Consider the following 20,247-nt stretch of genomic DNA (forward strand, 5'->3'; position numbering starts at 1 on the left):
CTGACATGTGTTGCTCCTCATTCAGCTTCTCCTCAGCCTGGATTCAGGCATGGCTGACAAGAATGGGAATATAATTAAATACATTTGGAATAAACTCTACTTTTATGAAATATTTTGATCAAGGAGTGACAAGGAGTTAAATCAGAGAGAAGGAACTCTTGAGGTTGGAGAAAACCAGTCACATGTGGATCTACAACACTGAGGTTTGTGATCCTGAGCTAAGTTACGGTGTAATATTAGCTATATTAGCAGTAGTGTCACAAAATGTATTAACTGTATGGACTTTCCCAACCTTTAAATGGTCTGTGACATTATTATTATTATTATAGATATCTAATCATAGAGATTCAAAACTGCACAATTTCAAAATGCATATTACAACTACATTTCCAATAATTACTTTTGGACCTGGATATCTATTTTGGACTTTTTACTAGTAAAAATGATCATTATAGATGAAATTCCATATACGAGAAACTGGTATTATGACCAGTCAGTATATTGTATATCTCTGCTGATTTGATATTATTACTAATTAATATTTCACAGCTAATATCTGAAGCCTGTTTTTCTGTAATTGGAGTTTTACTGGTTGTGTATTTTGGAAAAGACAGTGATACGGAGGAGGTTGTGATATTACTGTTTATTTTTTTTGTGCAGCATTTGGCCGGGCTGTGACTGGTTACGGTGGTGGAGGATAATGACCTGAAGATTCAGGAGGTCGATTAAAGCTGTACAGTGATGAACACTTCTACAGTGATGGCACCACTATCTCAGAACCGGGTCCCCCACCACCCCCCATCCCCAGCCTTAATGACCTCACCCAAACTCTGGCAGAAAGCCTCCATATCTCGTCTGGCGGAGGAGTTCTTCTGGATTGGAGGAAGCATTGTTGCAACGCCAAAATGGAGAATGGGCCAATTCGGTAATGTTTGGTGTAAAAGTTAACCCTAGCTACATCCAGTAGCGTTTGGATGAGTAGCAGTCGTATTTAGGACCAAGAACTAATCATCTGATATTAGTGCCTGAACTCATTATGCTTTTATGACTAAAATCAGTCAGTCAATATTTTAGATATTTATTTATTATTTATTAATATTTTAACTAAACATTTAGTGGAAAGCTTTCCCATAACATGAACTGTCATCATATTTTGGGAACAGTACTAAATTAAAGATTACACTGAACTATTCAGTAAATACAGTCAGTTATGAAAGAAGTGCACTGAACTATTTGCTAATGTTTACGAATCATTTTGAATGCACCACAAACTATTGAGCAACCTAAAAGGGATTTTTTATCACTATCCCATTTGCATTTTCTTTTTTATATCGAGCAGTCAGTAAAGGGTTATACCATCTTTGCCCTGACTGTACTTAAACAAATCAAGTTAAATTTTTCTTTAGGTTTGTACATTTTCCCAATAGAGATTTAGCAAATAGTGTAAATTATTAATCTAATCTAGTCTATAATGTTTCTGTTTGTATGTAGCAGAAAATATTCACTACCTGCTATGAATTCATTATTTACTTTTAAGCATCAGTGCAGTATCTTACCTACAGTTCATTACATTCAGTTAATAATCTAAAAGTTGATCTTGTTAAGAACAGCCTGTGTTTTTCTCAGTGAGCGCGGTGAGAGCCCTGCGGGTCGTTTAAATGGCATATGGACTCAGACACAATCCCTTCAGATTAGACCGGGCGAAACATCACATGACCTTCATTCCCCAGATCTACTCTCACAGTGTTTATAGCAGAGACCAGCCTTCTTTTAGTGTACATCTGAACAAGGGCGTAGGAGCGGGCTTGATATTGGGGGGGACACATTTGCCAATATGAACCCAAGCCCACCCAATAGTTTCCTAGAACAACATTTGTGGAAATTACTTTTAATTAAAAGTAAATTATTATTATAAGGTGATTTTACAACCTAAACATGTTACTCCACATTACAGCTACTGTTGTTAGAAAAATTATGCAAGCAATGTCTGAATTATGTACATATGACAAAAATTTTCAGTTATCACCTAATATTTAAAATAATATAACAGATTATTATTATTGTTATTGTTATTATTATTATTATTATTAATATTATTATTATGTATTGGCATGTCAATTCTGTTGTATATTTACATTTTCTCCTGCACTTTTATTTTTTTCTACTGAGAGCTCTTCTTAAGATGGTGTCCTTTTATGTAAAAGAATGTAACTTTACGTTTCATAGAGACTTTTATAAACGTCAGGATATGTGGTCTTACTGTGAAATACAAATGAACAGAAGTCACGTTACAGCAGTGTTTCTCAACCCAGTTCTTATATATTCTACTGCATATTAAAACTGTTCTGCATAGTCTAGAGCTTCCTCTGGTGGATATACATGATTAATTTACGCTCCATAAGGGGCTAAAGGATTTTAACAGGTAAACTCAGTAAATGACTGTTTATTAGCTGATCAGGTGGAAAACACTAGTTTAGGGCAGTGATCAGGGTTAAGTAACTGTTTTAAACTACCAACATAAAGTACTGTACGAAATTCTGGCGATCATCTACATCCAGCTTCTAGATAACTAGTTAGTTAAATCAATTTTCGTTCATTATAGCTCACAGTAAGTCCTGTAATCCTAAATGAATAAACAGTTTGAAAATTAAAGTGATTAGCTGATCAGGTACAGGGAAACATTACATATATATTTTATTTTTTTCCTTTAACCCTGACTCCCAATCTAGCTAATTCCAAAGATAAGCTTACACACTAACACAGCTGCAGTTTATTAATCACAGTGGGTTTAAACTGTGTGCTGATTCAGAGACGTGTATTTTTAACCAGCTATCAGAAACATATCATCACAGTTGAAGTGGTTAGCCTATCGTTACCTTTCTGTTAGTAAAATCTCCGTATATCCAGATCTGTTTTAAAATCAGCTGAAGCTGCTGCATCCCGATCCCGCTGCTAAATCTCACAGCGAGGGGGCGGGGCTTCCCCAACAGCAAACTGCCTCTGCTCCGCGCGCCGCAAAACCAGCAAGCTGATTGGCTGTTTCTACTGAGAGGCGTGACTTAATACCTGAACCGGCTCCGTGATTGGTCCGGTCTGTCTCCTCATTAATAGTACAGCTGACCTGAGCGAACTGATATCATTTTTGGGGGGGACAAATCCACCTGTTTCTAATATTGGGTGGGACATGTCCCACCCATCCCCCCCGGTTCCTACGCCTATGCATCTGAATATTAAGTGGAAATTAAAACTAATTATAAATGATAAACTGCAGATTTCAATTTGCTTTGTTACTTTGAATCAGGTTGTAAATCAAACTTGAAATTTGACTTACTAAACAAAAATCACATAATTATATAATTAAAAACACCAATAATTTAAATTTCTCATATCAAATAAAACCTTCAAGGGAACCCTTTTTTTTATAAAATTTCTTACATTTAACATTTTGCATAATTCCATAATTTCTACAGTTAATATGCTTCTGTAGGCCTGATAAATTAATCACAGTCCAGTAGATACTGAGTTCCTGTATTATAAGCAGTTTGGAGTGTGTTTAGTGTGGACATGAGTAAATTGTATTAATACATGTATTTAATTTCCTTTGGTTTCTCTACTGGTTTTACAAGGAAATAGGATACATAAAAACAAAAACAACACTCAAAAAAAAAACTTTCACCACAGCAGCCCTTTAGTTTTTAGCATTCTCCATCACTGCCCTACGTTTACATTTTCTTTCTTTTTAAATCGAGCAGTCAGTGAAGGGCTATAGCAATCAAATAGATGTTATAAATAAAATTATTCTTTAGGTTTGTAAATTTCCAATAAATTATTTCAGAATTCAAAAAAGTTTATATTTCTGCAGCGCTGTGTGCCAGAGTGTTCGTAAATACAGACATGACTGCTCAGTCTGACGCAGCCACGTAATCTGATTGTCAGGTTAACCTACATAAACAACGACACCAGAGGATTCAAGGACACATTTCATACAGGGAAACACAGAAAACCACAGCAGCACAGTGGAGGTCAAATTATTACAATGTGGTACATTTTATTACAGTCTGTTTACAGAATATTATACAGTTCTTCTTTGGAAAAAAATGAAAAAACAATAAAAATATATTCACAAAAAATATAAATATTAATATAATCTTTAATACAGTTTTTATTCAAATTATCCCCTAGAATTAATTAATAAAATCGTGATCAATATAATTTGCCTGCATAAATATTTAGCCCCTTTAATGTAATGGACCTAGTTCAGAAGAGGTTTAGATAGTTAGTATGAGTAGCCTTATAAGTAGTGAAATGGAGATCAGAGGTAGATGTGTGAAGTAAAAGTAACTGCTGTGAATGTGTTAAGAACTTCAGAAGCTGGGATGGAGGAACTCGGCATATGCTGCCTAATTGCAACATCTACTCTTACCAGTAACATCTCATCAAATACAAATATTTACTGCAAATTGTAAAGAGATAAAATACAATACTCCCTGGGTATTGACGCTAAACACACCATCTCAAATGTAAAGCATGGTGGCGGCAGCATCATGCTGTTGGATGCTTTTCAGGCTTGTTTAGGTAGAGGGTAAAACACAGCAAAATTCAGCTGGACAGGCTGATTCAGTCGGTAGGAGAACTTTCACTTGGGAGAAGACATAAAGACCTAAAGCATTCGAAGCTGCCGGCGCTCAGAGGGAACACAATTGGCCCTGCTCCCTCTGGGTGGGTAGATGGCGCTCTCTTCACACATCACTCCTAGGGTGATGTCTGCAGCACAGGGCATCTGTGAGCTGATGTATCAAAACCGAGTCGCTGCGTTTTCCTCCGAGCGTTGCTGCTTGGTAATGCTGAATCAGCAGCAGCTCCAAAAGAAGCGGTGGCTGACTTCACATATCAGAGGAAGCATGTGCTAGCCTTCACCCTCCTGGTGTGTTGGGGCAACACTAGTGATAGGGGAAGTCCTAGTGAGTGGGTTGGGTAATTGGGTAATCGTGTAAATTAGGAAGAAAATGGGAAAATTTAGAAACAAAAAAAAAGACTTAAAGCATGTATTGCCTACAACAGTGATAACTGATAAGTGATAAGTGATGTTGTGATAAGTGATATTGTGATAAGTGATATTGGTTTAAACCAACAATGTGAATGATTGGTGGCCTAGTCAAAGCCCAGACCTCAGTCCAATAGAGAATTGCGGCTGGATTTAAAAAGAGCTATTTATCCCAAACCCTGAGCAACCTGAACGAGTTTGAGTAACAGAGAAATGTACAGACTCATAAGCCTGATATAGACCAATCCACACAGACTATATATATCATCCATGATACTCCTGTTAAGCAGGTTTGCTCTTACAAATACCTGGGTGTCTATATTGACAACACATTTACCTGGAAAACTCATGTAGAAAATGTATGTTGCAGCAAAGATTATATTTTCTTTGAAGGCTTAGACTGTACGGGCTGGGTCAGAAAATAATGTTACTGTTTTATCAGGCAGTTCTAGAAAGTGTGATCAGTTATGGGATACAGTCATGGTATGGTAATCTTTCAGTGAAGTTAAAATCTCAGCTCACTTATGTGGTCAAGACCGCTATGAAGGTTATAGGGAAAAAAGAATATAACCCGCTCCAGGCTACCTATGAACAGTCCGTGCTCAGAGGAGCTCAGAAAATAGTGGCGGATCCATCTCATGTGCTTTACCAGGAATACCAACTCCTCCCCTCGGGTAGAAGGTATAGGATGCCAAGATGCCAGCTCAATAGATATAAGAACTCGTTTGTGCCAGTTTCTATAAAGCTCTTAAATAATAAAGTATAGGGTATATGTAGTATAGCTTATGGTAGCGTTCGAGAGAATGTGCAATATAATCAAGGTCTAGGGTTGTGCAATACAGTCTGTGTTGGGTTAGAGGGAATGTATAAAACACACAGTGTCCAGGGTATGTGTTTAAATGTATGTTTTTAATGTGCAGCAGGATGTATCTATGTGAAGTCCAAGAAAAATTTCCCTTCTCGGGACAATAAAGTATATCTCTTATCTTATCTTATAGTAATATATGCATTTCTGTGTCTGTATCATGCAGTCAATCTGCATACATCATCATTTATCCTGTTATGAAAAGTAGCAAATGATTCATTATGAGACCTATTTTGGTGAAGACAATAATAAAATATTTGGTGTTGTTTTTGTTTTTTGTACAGTGGAGCGATGCATGTGCACCATGCAGACTGGTACTCAGATGATTAAACTAAGAGGGAAATCAAAGACACTGGTGAGATTTTTCTATCTGGATGAGCACAGGTCCTGCATCCGCTGGAGACCGTCTAGAAAGCATGAGAAAGCCAAAAGTGAGTTACCCTTTCTAGAGCATTAGTGTTTAATCATTAGCATCAAAAATATGAATAAAAACAGAAGTAAAAAGTTGTTTTGGTTGTTCACCCCGCCCTTCCTTTACAGTTCAACTCAAGGCTTTTGAAATAGCCTCTATTTCTAAGGTTCCCAAAATTTTAATGAATGATCTGTATTTGTAATAACAGTACATATGTTTTTTTTCTGAAAATACAGTGTTTTATTTTTTATTAGTGTCTTTTGACAAAAAACATGAATTGACACAGAAAATAAACTATAAGTAAGTAGTCACTGTGCAATTTGTCATTGGAAAAGCCCACAAAACTTTGGGGCGATGTTCTTCAAACATCATGATTACATCTCTTTAGAAGCTGCTGAGCTTCTACACTCCTCCTACCATTTCTGTGTGTACTGCACCTTGGACATGGGCTACCCACACCCCAACAGATGCAGAATACATGGGGCAGTCATCATGCATATTTAACTTACTTCACACAGGCGGATCGAGCTATGCAGACTGGGTTTTTCACGTAGCTACGTTTAAAAATGGGTCACAGGTAATTTCATAATGCAATGATAGCTGCATTCTGAGCAGAGCTGGATACATACCTATTTCCTGGTGGATCAAAGCATAAATTCCATCTGTACCTGGAATATCAAAACTAAATTTGATTTAGGTTGGAGTTTGCTGCATTTTTTCATGGAAAAGTATTAGAATTTTAAAAGAAGTCAAGGTAACCACAAACTATACAAAGTTTGTGTGTAAACAACTGAAATATACCTTCAGTTTGCTGTTCTGACTCTTCAGTCTCTATAGATTCCATCCATGAAGTTTGTGAGGGAAAGAAAACAGAGATGTTTCAGCATTTCTCCAGCAGTAACTTTGATGCAAACTGCTGCTTCAGTATTTATCATGGATGCCACGTGGAGTCCCTGGACCTGGTGACCACAAATGGAGAGGAAGCCAGGACCTGGATTACTGGCCTTAAGTACCTCCTGGCCGGCATCAGCGACGAGGACAGCCTGGCACGGAGACAGCGCACGAGAGACCAATATCCTTTACTCTCTGACATGCAGGACAAACACCATGCCAGTGCCCAGAATAATCGAGAGACATTTTACTCTGCAGGACCATACATTAGAACAACATATAATAGCGATTTATTAAAGATATCTATTTTGGCAACTACCAGCACTGTTCTATTCCATTACATGTTTGTGTAGAACTGTCTATGTCTACCTTTCTTGGTAGCTTTAGTTCATACGACATGTTAACCTTGACTTCATGCAGCACATGGTTGAGACAGACATTTTCAGAAGCGGATAAAAATGGAGATGGAAACCTGAGTATTGGAGAAGTTCTACAGCTCCTTCACAAGTTAAACGTCAATCTACCCAGGCAGAAAGTCAGGGAACTGTTTGAGGTGGGTTATATTTTATGAAGAACTTTCTTCATTCTTACACAAAAAAGTTATAATTGATTGATTGAGAAACATATTAAAGAACATCTGAGCTCAAAAATGTTTTCAAGGTTTTAAATTTTTCCACTTTCCACATTGATAACACATTTTCTGGCAAAATAATGCATGTCAGAAAAGCCACAGGATCTCTAGGCATTCCCAGGTCAAAGGGCCAAAGGTCAAAACCTCTCCACCTAGTCTTGTCTCGTGGTCTTCTCCCAGCTGGATGTGCCAGGAACACACCTTATCTCTAAGGGAGACCTCAGCTACCCTTCTGATGAAACCCATTTTGGTTGTTTTTTTGGCAAGCTCATTCTTTTTGTCATCATTTGTTGCTTATGACCAGAGGTGAGAGCAGGAACAAAAATCGACGGGCAAACCAAGATCTATGCTTTTTTGCTCATTCTCTGGACAATGAAAAGAACCCTGAGATACTCCTTTACCTTATGCAATGACTCTGCTCCCACCTGGAGTAGGCATGGCATCTGATTTAGAGGGGCCCCTCCCACAGAACATTCCAGGAAACCTGGTCATACACCTTCTCCAAATCCACAAAGCACATGATAGGATAGTTGACATAGTTAATAGTTGTATTGCCAGGCCCCCACCATTATCTCTGTCAGAGTAAAGAGCTGATCCATTGTTCCAAAATAGGACATAGTCTGCATTGTTTATCTGCAATCTCAATGATTGACAACTGGCTGAAACAATTTTTCGGAGTAGAATGAGGAGGGTGATGCCCCTTTAATTATGGTCCCCTTTTTTAAAGAGCCACCCAATTTTTCACTTTATTGGCACTGTCCTTGACTTCCATTGCAATGTTAAAGAATACCCATCTACAGGGGCGTCACCTGGCCTGGGTTTCTGGGGCTATAGCAGCTTTCTTTTAGCTTTATAGAAATTCTACAATATTGTTTCTCACTTCAGTACATTCTGCCTGTTAGTTTGACTTGTTTGTAGTGAAAGTTTGTATTGTATATAATTGTAAATTTATGTAATTGTATGTAATTACTATTAATTAGTAAAGTATAATTATGCATTTTTTTCCACAGGAGGCCGACACCGATGATCATCAAGGATGTTTAGCGTTTGAAGAGTTTTGCAACTTTTATAAGATTATCTCAACCCGACGTGACCTTTATTTATTAATGCTGACATACAGCCACCGTAAAGAGCACATGGACATACACGACCTCTTACGATTCCTAGAGAGTGAGCAGAAGGTAAGTAAAATATTATGCTAACAACCAGAAACAAACATCATTAACAACTATTTTAGCCATCAATTGGTTTCTGTTTAATGTCTGTTTAAAGAGACATAAAATTTACTAATGGTTTGTTTTAAGTGAATTTAAATATCAACAAAAACAATTTCCCTAGGTTTGCTTTTCTTCCATTAAATTTTTGTTGCTATATAGAATTGCTAAAAATGCACTGGTATTTATTGAGTAATTTATAGGATCTTTTGTATATTTAACAATATAAACAAACAAATTGTATACTTATAGATATTAAGTAAGTCATAATAGTTACTGGGCAAGTCATAGCTATTGCACAATTAGTATTCATAAATGTAACATTAAAGAAACAGACCGATGTTCACGAAAATAAAAGGTAAGAGGGTGTTTAATACACAAAAGTTGGAAATAATTAAGGGAGACAGGAGGGAGATCAAGACGTCCTATATTTTCTAAAAAAAATTCATGTATCTCTTTTTAAGATGGTGACAATATCTCGAGAATACTGCCAGATGATTATAACCCAGTTTGAGCCATGTCCCCGAAACAGAGCACAGAATGTTCTGGGAATTGATGGTAAGATCCTGAATTTACTGCATTTTGGCACAGCATGAAAATGGCTTGTTTTCTTTGGCAATAGTACACAATTTTCCCTTACTTCAAATGTGGTCAAAATACATACAATATATAGCCAAAGGAATGCAGAAACATGAATATGTGCTGGTTGAATACATGATTTCAAAATTACGGAAGGAAGTTGGTTGCCAACTCCCACTAAATTCAGGCTGCAGGAAGATCATTAGTGACGCTGAGGCCCGACCCACCCAGCGTTCCAGTTCAACCCAAAGGGTCTGACAGATGTTACATCAGGGCTGTATAACTCAGTCCTTTAAGGAGATTGTATTGTAGTAAGGGGATTGTCAGACTATACCACGAAAGAGTCTTTCTCAAAGTCTCAAAGTTGAAACAGAGTACTGGTTGAGAGCACTGGTGAAATGCAAATTTACTGAAATTAAGGGCTCAAACAATGACAAATAGGTCCAGAGCAGACATTATTCTTCTACCAAACCATACAGTTACAGAGCAGGTATAAACAAACTTGTCGGAAAGATGTGATTCCTTCAGTACAAACTATTCTAGTGTTATTGTTTCTCTATAGAGGAAGCAAGCATATATTCCATGTATATGTTATTATTGTTATGATGTTTATGATGTGTGTCCACATACTTTTGGTCATTTTTATTTGATATTCGATTTGTTTATGTTGTTTCTGAATGAAAACATAAAGCCTAAATTTATAGTTATATCTGTTTTTATAAATATCAATATACCATACAGTGCCTGAAACCACATGAGCGATTACTCAACTACTCAACATTTAACTAAACATAGTTTAAATCAGATGTGTGTAATGTGTAATGATGCATGTTATGATTTAGGCAGGGAGTTTAACCATTCTTACTTGGTGTTAGTATCACTTATTAGCAGCTCCACACCTTTAAAAATCTGAATGAGGTAAATATAAAATTCTTTCTGCTCCAAAGGCTTTACTAACTACATGCGGAGTCCCGCAGGGGACATTTTTAACCCGGAGCATAATCAGGTGAATCAGGATATGACACAGCCTCTTACAAACTACTACATCGCCTCCTCACACAACACCTACCTGACCGGAGACCAGCTGCTTTCCCAGTCCCGAGTCGACATGTACGCCTACGTCCTGCAGGCCGGCTGCCGCTGTGTAGAAGGTAAACACTGCTAATCAATTCTATCTATAAGTTGTTTCTTATCAGGAAGGCTCTGACTGGTCCAGTGGGCTAAGTGCTGCCATTATAATCAGGAAATTACCGGTTCGAATTCTGTTTATGTAGCTTGCCATCGGCTACCGGAACCCTAAGAGAGCACAGTTGGTCTTGCTCTCTCTGAGTGGCTATAGTAGGTGGCGTTTGTTCCCCTCATCGCTCCTAGGGTGATGTGGATCAGCTGCGTCTGTGAGCTGCTGTATCAGAACCAAGTCGCTGCACTTTCCTCTGAGCGTTAGCGCTGTGATGCTACTCAGTAATGCTGGATCAGCAGCAGTTCAAAAAGAGGTCTGACTTCACATCTGTCGGAGGAGGCGTGTGTGGTGTTGGAGCATCACTAGTGATGGGGGAGTCCTAATGAGTGGGTTGTGTAATTGGCCTTGCAAATTGGGGAGAAAATGGGGAACAATTTGAAATAAAATTACAAAAAAAGAATTTCTTATCAGTGTATATTTTTTTATTGTTGTAGATATAATTATTCTACAGGATATTTTACGTGTTATATAAATGTTCTCAAATGTGTGTCATTGACACTATAATTTAAAAGTCATTTCAAAATTGATCATTTTAATAAAAGTAATTTCATTGTGTTTATTTGGTTTCTCTCTCTGCAGTTGACTGCTGGGATGGTCCTGATGGAGAGCCAATTGTTCATCACGGCTACACTCTAACCTCAAAAATCCTTTTCAGAGACGTTGTTGAGACTATCAACAAATACGCTTTTGCCAAAAGCCAGTAAGAGTTATAAAGATCGTATAATTTCTAATAAAGATGCAGTGTTTTAGATAGATACATTGTCCTCTAAGAGCTTAGAGTCTCATTACTACTAAGAAGACTTGTATAATTATTATTATGGACTAAGATAAAGTGGATGAGACGAATGGATGGACAGTAACATTAAATATTTACCTAGAACAGGCTGTCCTTTAAGAGTATCATCAAACCGGCCTCCTGAGGGAGTATCTAGTATCTAGGAATCATGTTATTAGAAATCAACTACAGATAAATGGTAAAGCGCTCTTAATGCAGTCTGGGTTCAGTGGTGGGTTCAGTACCTGGGTTTGGTCATTAAGACGCTTAATCCTCACCTGCACCTCAGAAACTGGAGTGATGACTGCCTTAAAATACCCCTGGTTATGGGTGTGTGTGTGTGTGTGTGTGTGTTACACATTGGCTGTTTTACTTATTAAAGACTTCTTGGCCATTGCTAGGTCTCACACACATCCGTCTAGCACTGATTGAGATGTGTTCAGGGCACTGACTGCATGTTATACTACAGTTAGAGTTACAGTTAAGGGGATGTGCAGTATAATCAGGACGTCACATTGTGGCCTCAAACATTTGACTCTGTTTGAATATATGTGTTGCCAGCTTTGCTCGTACGACTTCAAAAATGGCTTTTAAAACTAGATTGAAAAGTTAAAAAGAAACCACTTTCTTAACAGGTAGGTATGCTCTTCATACCAAAAAAGAAACTGCAATACTTCTGAAAGTAATATTAATTTAGAACAACTAAAATAATTCCTAAACAGGGAGTAATGATTTCATTAAGGATTACTAAACTGTTAGTATTAACATGATTTTTGCTGTAGATGTCAACAGTATGAACAGTCTCTGCTGATGTAAAAAACTTCTTTTCTGCAGGTATCCTGTAATCATCTCCATAGAGAACCATTGCTCAGTGCCTCAACAGAAAAAAATGGCTCAGTATCTCACTGAGGTGCTGAAGGACAAGCTGGACTTGTCCAACATTAATATCAACGAATTCCGTCGGCTTCCCTCACCCGAGACCCTCAGAGGGAAAATTCTGGTGAAGGTAAGAGTTTAAAAAATGTAGAATGAGTCGAGCAGCTGTATTATAGCCAAATCAATTGCAAAATAAAATAGTTTTTTTGTGCTTCAGGGTAAGAAGCTGCCTGCTAATATAGATGAAGATGCAGAAGAAGGAGACGTGTCTGATGAAGACAGTGGGGAAGAGGAAGATGAAGAGGAGGACGAACAGACGAATGAAGAGGTGATCCATGAATTTGCTTATTGTCCATTACTATAACTAGTGAGATTTTAGGAAATTGATAATTGGCATCACTCTAACAGTTAGTCAGTTAGTGGATACAGCAGAATTGGAAGTTAAAAACCAATGTAAAATAATCTACTAATGGAAATAAATATTAAGTAAAGAAATACTAAGTGTTTAGAACCAGTGTTCAAAGATACACAGAGGTGTGCTGTTGACCACCATTGTATAGCCTTTGTAAAAAGAAGTTAATATTTTACATCTTATGTCTGAAAGTAAAACTTGTGTTTGTGTTTAGATGACTTATCAAAGGGAGTCATTAAAGATAAACTAATTATAAATGCAAAAGACATAAGGTTAAATTTCAACAAATATGTTATACGAACTATGTGTTTTTATCCACTACAGTAACGTGAAGAACAACACGCAAAATAGAGATTTAACAGATTTTACATCAGTTTATAATCTTTTTGGATGGGTGTTGCTGAGTAGTATAGGGTGGTATAGTAAGTGTAGAGAAGTATAGTGTAATATAGGCAGTATGAGGTAGTATAGTGAGTGTAGGGTAATGTAGTATAGTGTAGTATTTTAGGGTTTCAGATCACATTTTATTATAAATAACTGTAATAGGGACTGGATAACTTTTCAGCAGTAATTCAGCCTGTGCAGAGTAATGAATGGAAAGCTTAGCTTGTTTTAATGCAAACTCTGTGTTGGGATCTAAGAGATAAACTCTGTGTTGGGATCTAAGAGATAAACTCTGTGTTGGGATCTGAGAGATTAACTCTGTGTTGGGATCTAAGAGATAAACTCTGTGTTGGGATCTGAGAGATAAACTCTGTGTTGGGATCTGAGAGATTAACTCTGTGTTGGGATCTGAGAGATAAACTCTGTGTTGGGATCTGAGAGATTAACTCTGTGTTGGGATCTGAGAGATTAACTCTGTGTTGGGATCTAAGAGATAAACTCTGTGTTGGGATCTGAGAGATTAACTCTGTGTTGGGATCTGAGAGATTAACTCTGTGTTGGGATCTGAGAGATAAACTCTGTGTTGGGATCTGAGAGATTAACTCTGTGTTGGGATCTGAGAGATTAACTCTGTGTTGGGATCTGAGAGATAGACTCTGTGTTGGGATCTGAGAGATTAACTCTGTGTTGGGATCTGAGAGATAAACTCTGTGTTGGGATCTGAGAGATTAACTCTGTGTTGGGATCTGAGAGGTGAACTTGATAGAGCAACCTAAATAAGACAGAGCACCCAGTAAAATAAGCTAGGCTGGCTTAGATGTGGTTAGTGATACTGTGGCTTGTAAAAGTATTCATACCCCTGACCTCTTTTTTACATTTTGTCATCTTACAGCAAAAAATTAAATGTATTTTATTTTAGTGATAGACCAACACAAAGTAGCACATAATTGTGAAATGGAACAAAAATGGTGCATGGTTTTCAAAATAGTAATTAAATAAAAATCAGAAAATCTCACTTGCAAAATATTCAACCCGCCTGTCAATAACAACTGTGGGTCTTTTGGGGTTTGTCTCTACCATTTTCTTGTATTTAACTGCATCCATCCTTCTATCAACTCTGACCAGCTGTGAGCATCGTTACTACACTACACGCTCCATCATGATCCTCTCAACTCAGTGCTCTACTTGCTGGATGTTTGGGTGGATCATGGCCATGCTTTTGCAGATTGCAGTTGTTAATTTTTGGATGTATTAAACAGAGCTGCTTGGCATGCTCAAAGCATGAGATATGTTTTATAGTGTAACCTAATTTTATTTAAGGTTTTCAGAACAAAGGGGATAAATACTTTTGCATGTCACACTTTTTAAATTTTTAATTGATTAAAGTTTAAACAACCATGTATTATTTTCCTTCCACTTCACAATTATGTGCTTAATTGCGTTGGTGTATCACTTAAAATTTCTATACAATACATTTCACGAAATGTGAAAAGGTTCAAGGGGTATGAATACTTTTGCAAGCCCTGTACTCTACAAGTGAGCTATAGGGTAGTAAATGGAGTATACGGTACTATAGCGTACTATAGTGTAGTGATGAAATATGGTATATTTTCAGCAGATTTGTTGGTGACACATCTGTTCCATCATGCTACTTAAAATTCAGTTTTCAGTTTGTCATTCTGATAAAAATCTGCCTCTATATTAGTGTTTTTTTATATATTTTATATAAATTTATATGTCATTATAAAAATAAAATGAAAATCTGGTGGATGAAATACCCACTACAGAAATTGCACTCTACTAAAACGCTTCTTATTTCATTTTTCTTTTTATTTTCTTATATTGTGGTGTTTTATATTTATGCTGCTCTAATAATGAAATGTCCAGGCAGATAAAATATTATTTATCTCTGCTACAGAGCAGCGCCAACGGAGCCCAACCTGGAGTACAAACAAAGAAACGTTCAAGAAAGTTCTTGGGCAGCTTCAGGAGAAAGGTGAGCAAAACTTTGAGCCTCAGGTTCTGACAGTCTTAGAAAATATTGGAATTCATTTTTTTTATTTACAGTTGGTTGTTTCAATGTCATTTTCACAATTATTTTGAGTATCATTTAATGCACACTTTGTGATTTTTTGTATTATGAATATTATTGTATTATAATGAATATTTTAGTATTATAGCATACTTAATTGTGACCTTAAAAGTTATAGTAAAAGATTATGTTTAATACTCTATATTTTAGAATAAACAGGTGAAATTGAAAAAGCGTCCAGTTCTCAGTGACTCAGACACAGATCAGGAATCCAGTGGCGGTAATCCCAACAAAGTCATCGACTATGGAAAGTAAGTAAACCGGAATCTACAGCTTATTCTTAAACATTTGAAATAGTAAAAAATGATACAACTTTCTGTCTGCATAATAAATACAGTAGTAATAAAAGTGCGTTTGTGTGTTTTGATGTGAAACTCTGCAGACGTAGGAAGACTATGAGACTGTCCCGTGCGCTTTCTGACCTGGTTAAATACACAAAATCAGTGCGAGTCCATGATATAGAAACTCAGGGTAAGAGCAGCAAGTTCCTCTGTTCATTTACTCCTAAAAATATGTTTTTGCCTCCTATAATTCAAAAGTGTAAACTATTATTACTGTTTTAACAACATAAACAAATGAAGAATTGCAGAATTATCTTACAATTACTATCAATAAAGCAGTTCTAATTTAATAAAAAAGTAGAATAATTTAGCCTTAATTGAGTCCTGTCTCTGTGTGTTATAGCGCATGCATCCAGCTGGCAGGTATCTTCACTGAATGAAAGTATCTCCAACCAGATCCTGCAGTTCAAACCAGGACAACTAGTGCGATTCAACCAGCGGCAACTTTTACGCGTTTATCCTTCCAACTACCGCGTAGACTCCAGCAACTTCAACCCTCAGCCTTTCTGGAATGCTGGATGTCATTTGGGTATGATGTGTAACGGGCCAGAATTTCACTCATTTATTAAACTTATAAAATCAGCAGAAGGTCAAATAATTATTTTTCCCCTTTGTATGTATGTATGTATGTATAGGGGACACCCCTTCTAATCAGTGTTAAAATACTTTTAAAATGGTATTTTCAGCAGGAAAATGTTTATCCACACACAGCGAGGGTTTTCCAGGAATCTATCAACATTTATCACCAATCCAGTATTTAGCTATTTTTTTTTATCCAGGCTAGAGGCCAACAGGGAACTAGAGTTATTTTTTTATTTGTACAGTTTTCAATAAACTTCTCTTTTCACTCTAATACTGTAATATATTATTACCATAGAAACACATAGATTACACATAGAAACATTCATTACATTTCAACTCTCCTGCCTTTTTAATGACCTAATAACCTAAATATCAGTCATATTTAGGGATGTCTTTGTGCTGATGATGAACTGTAAAATCACAGATATCGACTTTGATTTTGTAGTTGCACTGAATTACCAAACGGAAGGCCGAATGCTACAACTGAACAGAGCCAAATTTGCTGCCAATGGAAACTGCGGATATGTACTAAAGCCTAAGTGCATGTGCAAAGGTGAGTATTAAAATTAATTAAACTATTAATTAAAATGATTGCACAATTTATTAATTATCAGTTTGATATATGCATGTTTTTGCCCATCTATGAGAACACTTTTAGGTGCCTTTAACCCCGTGTTGAGTGACCCGTTACCAGGACACAGAAAAACACAGTTAGTGCTGAAAATAATCAGCGGCCAGCAGCTACCTAAACCTAAAGACTCCATGTTAGGTGACAGAGGAGAGGTAAGTTAACAAGCAAATTAATTATTAGAGCTTGGAAAATATATGTAAAATATATCTGCTGACACATTTTGTTACCTGCAGATTATAGATCCCTATGTGGAAGTGGAGATTATTGGTCTCCCTGTAGACTGTAACAAGGAGCAGACGAGAGTCGTGGATGATAATGGTGAGTTTTGGATAAGATTGATGTTCTTTCTTTAAAGTTATTTCAGAACTGTGGTGAATCTGAATCATCCTGCATACAATAAATCAATATATAACTTTAGCAATTCAGTACAAATACAAATAGTGTTACACCCCTATTGTTGTTATTCACGTTAATCTCGTGGTCAGTAATATAGTGAATGTAATACAATAAAATGTGTAAATTGTTAGTGTATATGAATCCAGAAAAAATACATATAGTTATAATTCTTATTTATTTGCGAGTTGGGACCTTTCAGTAGTGACATAGACTGTTTTTCTTAACAGGCTTTAACCCCATGTGGGAAGAAACCTTGGTGTTTACGCTACACATGCCTAAAATAGCACTGGTGCGCTTTATGGTTTGGGATCACGATCCAATTGGGCGAGATTTCATCGGACAAAGAACAATAGCGTTTACAAGCATAATGCCAGGTACTTTACCAGCCATGAAATAAAGCTGTTTTCATTACACAAATTATCTCATTTATTCTGCAAAGCAATAATGAATTTGATATACTTACTTTTTCTATGCAGGTTATCGTCATGTTTATTTGGAGGGTTCAGAAGAGGCCTCAATTTTTGTTCATGTTGCCATTAATGACATCACTGGAAAGGCAGGTCTTACCCAGATTTTTTCTTATTGTTTAGCAGGGTGGTGTTGTGCTTGGTGGTGGATGGATATTGCCGATGGACCTGTGACACAGTACTATCACAATACCTACAATGGCGTGATTCTACCATAGAATTCAACATTTTGTTTAATTTTTATCTGACAATCCGACTTCAGCGCATGCCTCTAAAGGAATGCTTTCATTGTCCATCTCAGTTTATTCTTTTTTTACTAAGTTAAAAATACTGAAGCAAATGTTCTGAATATAGTGTTACCCTGTGTTCAATCTAGCATGTGAAAGAGTGACAAGTGACCAGCAATGTCTAGGTGAGAACGCAATTTAGATTGATAGGTAGTTTGCTAGATTAACCATCATGCTTAGTGGGCCATGCTGATACACACTGACAAACGATAATGCAAGCATCCTCAAACACACCCAGAAGAACCAAATGAGAAGCAGACAGAGTCTCGTTGGCTGCCAGTGTAAATGTAGGTTTAGGTGTAAATATTGGGCTTCATATATCTCCATATACTGTATCTATACTATTTTCCACCCAAACAATCACAGTACTATAAGGTTATTTATATGTACTGTGTACTAAAAGATGTATTTTTAATTTTGACAGAGCAAATCAAGCAATGCCATGAAACAGCTCATCCAGAAAAACTTAATGCAGACATCTGAAGACGGCACAAAAACATCATTTGCTCCAAACTTCTTAAGAAAATCTAGAGCTAAGAAAGGCCAAGCAAAGGCCAAGCAAGAACCACAGGAATCCTACAGCCGGGAGGATTTCCTTAATCGTCGTTACAGTGATGACGTCAATTCACAGGACAGCAGGACTGCATCTCAAAACCAGTCTCTCCACAGAGGCGTCCAAAGTGAACCGTTGAAAAGATCTCACAGGGTGTGCTTCCAGGAACCCCAGGAGAATCTGGGGGGGACCCAAAGACGTTTGTCTTCTACAGACAGTTATGGAGAATCAGAAAGAACCGCAAACTATGTGAGCGCAGAATTAAATCAAAGGAGAAACCCAGATATTATTCCGCAAACTCAAACAGACCAAAGCAAACTAAGGGTTCAGGTTAGTTGGAGCCACCTGTCATCCACTGGTAGTTTTGAAGTGTCTAAAAAATCAGCAAATTACATTAATTTAGGCTTTGATGCAAAGGAGAACCCAGAAGGGCGTCTGTCTGCTCAGATGGACCAAAGAAATTCAAGGACTGGGCAAAGTGGCGGATTCTTGTTCACTACCGAAAGCTGTGGAGCACTAGGAAATGCAAATGACATCAATTTAGAGTTTGATCCAAACCAAGCCAATTTACGACATCAGGAGAATGCTGTTCTTAATTTCACTGACTTGCCTCCATTAGCCCAACAAGAAGATACCGGTTCTGACTCAGCAGGCTCACCTGGAGCTGAAATAACAATTCCTGCACCTCAAAGACCTGACCGGCCTTCTCTGTCTAAACAATTTTCAATTACAGAAAATGTCTCTCCAGGTCCTGAGCTTGAATGTAGGAAATACAAGCCAGTCTCGGGCCAAGCATTGGACTCTTACAGCAGAGGCCGGGCTTTTAAGGACCTAAGAGTTGGTAGATCCTTTGAATACCAAACCATAACGGCCCAGGAATCAGAGATTTGCACTGATATTTGGACCCCAAAAAGCCCTGGAAACAACCTGGGAAACCTTATAGAGAAAACGCCCTTTAAATTCGACCCAAAACTTGACAGATTTCCAAAGCAACAAAGTGAGCAATTTACTCCAACAAGTCAAAGGCTAACTGGCAAAAGTGAATTTGGGCTAAAGGGTTCAGTTGACCTTCCTGCAAAGCCATCAAACCAGTCACTGTCCATTCCAGCAACCCCTGCGATGGGCAGACGTGTCCCGCAGAGCCGTGGTGGATCATCTTCCACAGAATCACAGGTTAAGTTGCGTCGATCGTCCAGCGTCCCACGACGACGTCCCACAAACAGCCTACATGAACTCAGGACTGATTTTTTTTGTAAAAACCACTTCAGCCCTGTCCCACAGGACAACACCTCCATTTCCAACCGTCCTGGAAACACCGGCCGTGCCGAGAGTGAGTCCAGCAGTCAGGACAGTCTGGAAAGCATCGATCTGAGCGCCCTGCCCTCCAGATTCCCCGACAGCCAGCAGCAGAGTGTGGGAACCCTGCAGCGGGAGATGAACGCTCTGTTTGAGCAGAAAATGAGGGAGATCCGCTGCCACTCACCGTTATTCTTTAGTGGTGAGTCTTACTTTGTATTACTTTATATGTTATATATGTTCTCTGCAATATGAAATGGCAACATATTTTTACACCAT

At 37.6% G+C, this 20,247-nt stretch overlaps 1 protein-coding gene across 1 annotated transcript in view; it reads left to right on the plus strand.

Annotated features, from left to right (window-relative positions):
* LOC103046518 (1-phosphatidylinositol 4,5-bisphosphate phosphodiesterase eta-2) overlaps positions 1–20,247 on the plus strand; it is a 21,263-nt gene continuing 1,016 nt past the window's right edge. Inside the window, exons 1-21 of the mRNA XM_049468528.1 lie at positions 1–203; positions 661–925; positions 6,194–6,340; positions 7,150–7,393; positions 7,636–7,765; positions 8,854–9,024; positions 9,522–9,615; positions 10,584–10,787; positions 11,456–11,576; positions 12,486–12,657; positions 12,745–12,855; positions 15,242–15,319; positions 15,566–15,666; positions 15,798–15,886; positions 16,100–16,285; positions 16,784–16,891; positions 16,997–17,121; positions 17,203–17,287; positions 17,593–17,739; positions 17,842–17,921; positions 18,544–20,170. Of these exons, the coding sequence (XP_049324485.1) occupies positions 742–925; positions 6,194–6,340; positions 7,150–7,393; positions 7,636–7,765; positions 8,854–9,024; positions 9,522–9,615; positions 10,584–10,787; positions 11,456–11,576; positions 12,486–12,657; positions 12,745–12,855; positions 15,242–15,319; positions 15,566–15,666; positions 15,798–15,886; positions 16,100–16,285; positions 16,784–16,891; positions 16,997–17,121; positions 17,203–17,287; positions 17,593–17,739; positions 17,842–17,921; positions 18,544–20,170 (4,204 nt within the window). The 5' untranslated portion in view covers positions 1–203; positions 661–741. The remainder of the gene's footprint in view (positions 204–660; positions 926–6,193; positions 6,341–7,149; positions 7,394–7,635; positions 7,766–8,853; positions 9,025–9,521; positions 9,616–10,583; positions 10,788–11,455; positions 11,577–12,485; positions 12,658–12,744; positions 12,856–15,241; positions 15,320–15,565; positions 15,667–15,797; positions 15,887–16,099; positions 16,286–16,783; positions 16,892–16,996; positions 17,122–17,202; positions 17,288–17,592; positions 17,740–17,841; positions 17,922–18,543; positions 20,171–20,247) is intronic.

Source organism: Astyanax mexicanus, chromosome 20 (genome assembly GCF_023375975.1).
Source record: "Astyanax mexicanus isolate ESR-SI-001 chromosome 20, AstMex3_surface, whole genome shotgun sequence".
In the NCBI taxonomy this organism is placed as follows: domain Eukaryota; kingdom Metazoa; phylum Chordata; class Actinopteri; order Characiformes; family Acestrorhamphidae; genus Astyanax; species Astyanax mexicanus.